The sequence below is a fragment of the Benincasa hispida genome, unplaced genomic scaffold (genome assembly GCF_009727055.1).
Source record: "Benincasa hispida cultivar B227 unplaced genomic scaffold, ASM972705v1 Contig1171, whole genome shotgun sequence".
Lineage (NCBI taxonomy): Eukaryota > Viridiplantae > Streptophyta > Magnoliopsida > Cucurbitales > Cucurbitaceae > Benincasa > Benincasa hispida.
The window spans coordinates 2,501-10,007 of record NW_024063720.1 but is presented as its reverse complement, the minus strand read 5'-3'; the positions used below and the strand labels follow the sequence as shown (position 1 = coordinate 10,007).

Sequence of the window (7,507 nt, the reverse complement as noted above, 5' to 3'; positions counted from 1 at the left end):
ACCTCGAATTCTAGAACTATCTGATAGAACATGGAATCACGTCCCAAATCTTTGGCCCCAGGTTACACCTTAGCAGAATGATGTATCAGAAAGGAGAAATAGAATCCTGTTGAACGTGGTTCAGTCTATGATGGAGTTATGCTCATCTTTCAGACTCGTTTTAGGGATTTGCAGTAGAGACTGCATGTTACATTTTGAACATGTTCCTTCGAAAAGTGTTTTTTGAAACAACTTTTGAGCTTGTGGAGGAGGCCAATAAATGTAGTTTACACCCACTTTCAAGATTTGGGGATGTTTTGGCCCACGTACTTGTGGCTAACCCTAAAAAGTTGGAATCGCGTTCGAAAGTTTGCCTCTTTTGTAGACTACCCCAGGGAGCTAATTGATCAACCGAACTTTAAAAGGACGTGAAAATGAAACACCCTTGAATGAAAGCGTTGCAACGTTATAAGGCAGTAGCACCTATTTTGTGCAAATTGGACAGAGTTGCAACACCACATGTAATTGTAGCGTTGCAGAGGCTACGGATTAAAGATGGAAGTGCGAGGAAGAGTAACATACAAATTTTTCATCTGTGCAACATTGCAACGCTGCGACGCTACACTATATATATGTTTCTCGAATTAGGTCAGAATTATTCGCCCATCTTTAGCCTCCAGCCGAATTTCCCCTATTTTTGCTCTCCACTTTGTATTCTGGTGTTTCTTATAGTTAATCGAGTAGATGTCGGATTGTAGCTTCTCCATCTCTGTAGGAAGGTAAGATTTTGGTTTCTTAGCTTAGGAATTTGAAAGAACTCAATGTTATTTTGTGAGATTTTGATTTATTGATGTATACAGACTTGTTTATGGGTTTTAATAAGAATTTACATTTATGAATTGCATGATTTTATTGTTGATTGAAACCCAATAATTTTGTTGTGTGATTCTAATGCCTTGTGATTGGCTTGTAATATGTGACATGTAATTATAAGTTTAATCCCACCAAGTAGACATTTAGAATATTTTATGGTATTCATAGATGCATCCAGCAGATGGTCACACTGTGCTTATTATCAAGTCAAAATCTTGCATTTGCAAGATTACTTGCTCAAATAATTAAGTTAAGAGCACAATTTCCTAATTATATAATTAAGACCATTCGTCTTGATAATGCTGGTGAATTTACATCCCAAGCTTTGATAATTATTGTATGTCAATTGGGATAAGTGTTGAACATCTTATAGCTCATGTTCATACACAAAATGGTTTAGTAGAATCATTTATAAAACGTTTGCAATTAATTGCAAGACCATTACTTATGAGAGCTAAGCTTCCATCATTTGTATGGGGACATGCTATTTTGCATGCAATGTTACTTGTACGCATTAGGCTAGTACTTATCACAAGTACTTGCCATTACAATTACTTATGGTCATGAGTCAAATATTTCAGAACTTTTGGATGTGCAGTTTATGTTCCAATTGCTCCACCACAACACACTAAAGGGGTCCTCAAAGGAGGTGAGGAATATATGTTGGATATGATTCTCCATCAATTATTAAATATCTTGAGCCCCTGACGAGTGATGTATTTACTACACGATTTGCTGATTGTCATTTTGATGAGACAAATTTTCTAACATTAGGGGGGAAAATTAAGAAAGTTGAAAAAAGAAATCACATGGAATGTATCGTTATTGTCTCATTTAGATCCCCGTACAAATCAATGTGAACTTGACGTTAAAAAATAATTCATTTGCAAAATATAGCAAATCAATTACCAAATGCATTTATAGATGCAAAGAAAGTAACTAAGTCACATAGACCAGCTACAAATGTTCCATAAAAAATTAATATCCCAACACAACAAGTTTGTCACTAATGAGTCTGAAACACGCTAGAAGCGTGGTAGACCAGTGGGTTCCAAGATAAAAATCATCGAAACAAAAAAAATTAATAGTGAAAAAGACTTGGTTAAAGATGCCCATAAAAAAAAAATCCTCGATGACTAGTGAGGAAGGTGAAATACCTAAAGATATAGTAATGAAATTTCAGTAAACTATGTCATGATAGGAAAAAGAGGAATCGAGCTAATGTAATTATTGACAATATTTTTTTGTATAATGTTGCTCTTGATATTATATCTGAAAATGAGGATTTTGAACCAAAATATGTTGAAAAATGTTGACATAGAAAAAATTGACTTTATGAAAGAAGTAATCGAGATAGAATTATACTCACTCTCAAAATGTCTGGTTTTTGGACCAGTAGTCCAAACACCAGAAGGTGTTAAACCCGTGGGATACAAATGGGTATTTGTAAGGAAAAGAAATAAAAATAATGAGGTCACAACATATAAACCAAGACTAGTTGCACAAGGTTCTTCATAAAGACTTGGTATTGATTTTGAGGACACGTATTGTCCAATGGTGGATGCAATTACATTAAGATATTTAATTGGCTTGACCGTGTATAAAAATCTAGATATGCATCTTATGGATATAGTCACAATATATTTATATGAATCTCTTGATAATGATATCTATATGAGAATCTCAGTAGGATTTAAGGTACCTGAAACATATACATCAAATTCTCAGGAATGATATTCAATAAAGTTACAGAGATCACTATATGGATCGAAAAAATCAGGACGGATGTGATACAATCACTTGAGTAGATATTTTATTGAAAGAAAGATATCAAAATAATTCGTGTGTTTTTATAAAGAAATCATAATCAGGATTTGCTATTATAACTATATATGTTGATAACTTAACTTGAATATAATTGGAATTTCTGAAGAGCTTTCAAAGGCAATAGAATATCTTAAGAACAAATTTAAGATGAAAGATCTCGGAAAATTTTTTTTTGCCTTAGTTTGAAAATTGAGCATTTAGTAGATGAAATATTTATTCATCAGTCAATTTATACAGAAAATCCCATTGAAGTTGTCTTTGTAAAACCTTCAGCAAGATAATGTTTTTTTCTTTTTAGTTTGATTTATATTCTAAAAAAAAAGTGGATTATTCTACGATTCATCAACTTGATCTCTCATGGCCCATCATAGCAGTGTTGTTGTAACAAGAATTGTACACTATATATTGGCACTTAATGTGCTTATCTAATTCAAAAAATGAAGACTTTACTCATATCATAATTAAAAAATAATAATAATAATTTTTTCTATCCTTTCAAGTTTTTTGGTGTCTTTGTCATTTAGAGACAACTGGGTCAAAATTTTTGTCCCAGAAGATGACAGTCTTTACTGAGAAACAAGTAGTAGGCTTCTTATAATGAGTCAATGACAAACATTTTTACTTTTTCTTCTTGTTTTATAGTGCAAAACCTTGCTTTGGCAACTGTGATATTTTTTCTTCTTCTTCTTCATAGCTGGTTCTTCTGTAATCTCTCAGAGGAAGCTCTTCACTTTCAGTCATGGGAGAAGATCAAGATAAATCCCTCCAAATTACAGGTCAGTATCCAGCAAATTATTCAGAGTAAAAAGGAACATGAAAGAAACATATTTTATTATTATTATTTTCTTCATTTAGAAGTTTTTCTTTTTTCTTTTTTTGTATAGTTTATTTTAATTTTGATAATATTTGAAGATAGATTAGAAATGTTTCTCTTGCTACCAGGCTTCTCATTCCGTTCTTTTCAGCTTAATGATTTAAGCTCCTTTCTATAACCATTTGATTTTTTCTTTTACGTTTTGGAAAAATAAGTCTATTTCTCAATTTCTTATCATAGTTTTTATATCTTAAGTAAACAAGTTGAATTCTAAACCAAATTCAAAAAACAAAAGCATGTTTTTAAAAGTTATTTTTTAATTTTCAAAAATTTGCTTCGTTTTTAAAAACATTAGTAGGAAGTAAATAATAAAGTAAGAAAATTAGAGGTGAAATTGGTGTTTATAAGCTTAATTTTCAAAAACTAAAAACGAAAAATCAATGGTTACCAAACGGGACGTTAGTTTTTAATTTTCGATTTTTGAAATTTAAAGTTAAAAATACTACTTCCACTTATAAATTTTTTTGTTTTATTTTCAACTAGTTTATACCATATTTTCAAAAATCCAGGCAGTGTCTTTCAAGAGAACAGTTCTAAACAAAATTCTAAAAACAAATAAAGATTTTTCTCAAGATTGCAGTTTTGGTAAGAAAGAAAAAAATTATTTGGACAGTTGGTAGAAATTGAAATTGAAAGGTAAGAGGATGAGAAAATAGGGCTTTGAGTTATAGTCTAATATGCATTTGTAACATTAACTAAAATTCAATGTCTATGGTGAATTGAATTAACGCCTATTCAACCTTCTATAAAGTATCTTTAGGAGACTAAGCTATTAAACCTATATGTCTATAGCTACTCTCTTCTAATCTTCTTCATTTTAATTTGTCATCACCAGAATCAGATCAGATAGCCAAAGAAGCAAACACCACAGATTTTTCAGAAACAATCATCAACCAAAGGAAAATCTCCCACAAAGCAAATTACATTAAGTGGCTTAAGATCTCTCTCTACATCATCTTTCTCCTTCTAGGACAAGCAGTGGCAACCCTCCTTGGAAGACTCTACTTTGACAAAGGAGGCAAAAGCAAATGGCTTGGAACCTTGGTCCAAGTAGCAGGCTTCCCCATCTTCCTTCCTTATTACATCATAACAGCAACCAAACAAAAAACAAACACAAACAACATTTCACAAACAGAACAACAACCAACCCTGTTGAAACTAGTTCTGGTTTATGTCTCACTGGGGCTGCTTTTAGCTGCAGATTGCTACTTATTCTCCATTGGCCTCATGTATCTCCCTGTCTCCACTTATTCCCTCATCTCTTCCTCACAATTAGCCTTCAATGCTATCTTTTCCTTCTTCCTGAACTCCCAAAAGTTCACTCCTCCCATTATTAACTCCCTTGTTCTTCTCACCATCTCCTCCACCCTCCTTGTCTTTCAAACAGAATCAGATGATTCAGCCAACAATAAGGCCTCTAAGGCCAAATACATAATTGGCTTCCTCTGCACCATTGCTGGATCAGCCGGCTACGGCCTAGTGCTTTCTTTGACGCAGCTGTTCTTCAACAAGGTCATCAAAAGTGAGTCATTCAAGGTCATTGTGGACATGATTGTGTACCGGTCGTTAGTTGCTTCTCTAGCCATTGTTGTGGGGCTTTTTGTGAGTGGAGAGTGGAGTGGTTTAGAAAGGGAGATGGATGAGTTTGAGCTGGGGAAAGTATCCTATGTTATGACAGTGGTTTGGACTGCCATTATATGGAAAGTTTACACCGTTGGGTGTGTTGGTTTGATATTTGAAGTTTCTTCTCTGTTTTCCAATGCCGTATGTACTCTAGGATTGCCTATAGTTCCTGTTGCGGCAGTGATCTTCTTTCATGACAAAATGAGTGGGTTAAAAGGTGTTGCCATGGCTTTGGCGATTTGGGGTTTTGTTTCATATGGCTATCAGCAGTATCTTGATGATTTCAAGTCCAAGAAAATTCCAGAAGTTCGTTGTGAAGAAAGATAGATAATGTGGAATGTGCCTTCTCTTTCCCATTTGAAAGTTCCTTTTTCCCCCTTTTCTTTTTTTGAGTGGGGGGATCATTTGCCAAAGCAAAGCATGCTGTAAATTTTCATAATGGCATCTTAGTTATTAACTTTGTGTTCAATCACCCTAAATCACGGGTGCAATGCATAAAATTGAAATTCTTCCTATTATTACAGCACAAAGTTCATGTCTAGCCTACTAAATAGTGTAATAAACCCAGCAAGACGCATCTTTCGGAGAATTGTAAGGCAATTTGAAATTAAGTTGGTCATCAGCCAAGTTATCAATGTCAACATTGAGATTTCAATTTAACAAATATTTGTCAAAAAGAGTTTAGTTCAATGATAATTAGCATGACCTTTTTTCTTAAAGGTTTGAGATTCAATTTTCCTATCCCTGCAATTTGTTTGTACTAAAAAAGGTTTATAATCTTTGAGGATATATCGAACAGTAGATATTAATATTTATAATGATGATATCTGATTATATTTTTAATGTTTCATGGATTGTAGTACGAGATATCAAAACTATCAACGGGTCCTTAAAATCAATCATCAACCTTCCAATATATGGATATATTATATATCAACCGTTATTTTAATCCTAAATGATATTGTACTAAGAGTTCTGGAGATCAAGGAGAGATTACTAGGAAGGTTAGTCATACTCTTTATTCTACCCTTTGTAATCCACATTCTTATGGTAGAAAATGGGATGTAACCTAAGGGTGAATCCAAACAAATATCCTATTTTCCTTCCTTTTACTTCCCTTCTTTCATTTTTATTGGGTGTGTGAAAATATAATGATTTAAATATTATTTTAATCTCCATATTTTCAGTTTTATTTCATTTTAGTCTTTATAGTTTTAGAACATCCATTTTGGTCCCTTCACATTCATTTTTGTCTCATTTCTTTCACTAATCAATTTTAGAATGGAACTCTCTTCACTAAATTCTTTAAAATGTAGTCATAAATGTGCATCAAGGGTTTTTTTTTTGTTTGCAAATGTATTCTAATTAAAGTGTCGGATGGAGGAATCAAACTTCTAACCTCGAGGTCGATAATACGAGTACTATACCAGTTGAGCTACGCTCATATGGGCTATCAAAGGGTTTTTACAGGGTATAAATTTGTTGTCGTTTTTTTATATGCACATGGACCAAATAGATATTATTAAATAGAGATTAGATTGAAGAAAAGTTAAAAGTAAAGGAACCAAAATAACAAACACAATACTATAGAAATCAAAATAGTATGTCCAGTGTATTTTTATCAAATAAAAAATGGTAATAGAATTTACTTCCTTATCAAATACAATGTATACAAATCAATATCAATAATTTTTTAAAAAATAAAATAAAATCACACAAAGGCTAAAGCAAGCAAGTCATTTGTTATTTCAAAAGAGTGTGACATCTAAATGCGCATGTAAACTCTGCACTCCACAAGCAACAAGTCAAACCTCCCACACAAAATGGAAGGAAGAATAAAGCCTTGCTCTTGAAAAGGGAATGAACTTTCAGCAATAAACCAAACAATTTGCAGAATATGTTCCCACCACCAACACTATCGAAACCTCCCATCAAAACCCACAATACAAAAAAGGAAAAAGAAATATGCATTTATACATACCCTTTTGCCCCTGGATTTGAGTGTCGCATTAGCATGGTGCTCCAAAGCCCCACATCTCTTTGGGACATTTCGTCGAACACTTGGTCTGCCCCACTGGCGTTTCGTCCAATCCTTCGGTTGCAGTTGTAAAAGCAGAGAACTACTAGTAGACACATTATGATTCTGCCCTAAATCAAACACCAAAAAGTTAATGCCATAGGGACGATGAATCTCTAACTATCTCCACAACTTTAGGCATAAACTTTGTGGCTTTATTTTTTGTTTCAAATCTGTCCACTCTAATAAAACCATCACGACTTTACTTCTAGTTTCTACCTAAGATGTCTCATACAAAGAGAAATAGTTTTCCT

The 7,507-nt window shown here is 33.3% G+C and overlaps 1 protein-coding gene across 1 annotated transcript; it reads left to right on the top strand.

The window, feature by feature from the left end:
• Positions 1–3,173: 3,173 nt before the first annotated feature.
• On the top strand, positions 3,174–5,702 carry LOC120068831 (probable purine permease 10). Its single transcript, XM_039020468.1, has 2 exons — positions 3,174–3,455; positions 4,389–5,702. Exons 1-2 carry the CDS (start codon positions 3,419–3,421, stop codon positions 5,501–5,503), a joined length of 1,152 nt encoding a protein of 383 aa, XP_038876396.1. The 5' UTR covers positions 3,174–3,418; the 3' UTR covers positions 5,504–5,702.
• The last annotated feature ends 1,805 nt before the right edge of the window (positions 5,703–7,507 follow it).

What these genes read in the sequence shown, in the direction of transcription:
- LOC120068831 (XM_039020468.1), top strand. Translation starts at nt 3,419, where the DNA reads ATGGGAGAAGATCAAGATAAATCCCTCCAAATTACAG. An exon ending in TAAATCCCTCCAAATTACAG is followed by an intron (nt 3,456 to 4,388) that starts GTCAGTATCCAG and finishes TGTCATCACCAG; the next exon opens with AATCAGATCAGATAGCCAAA.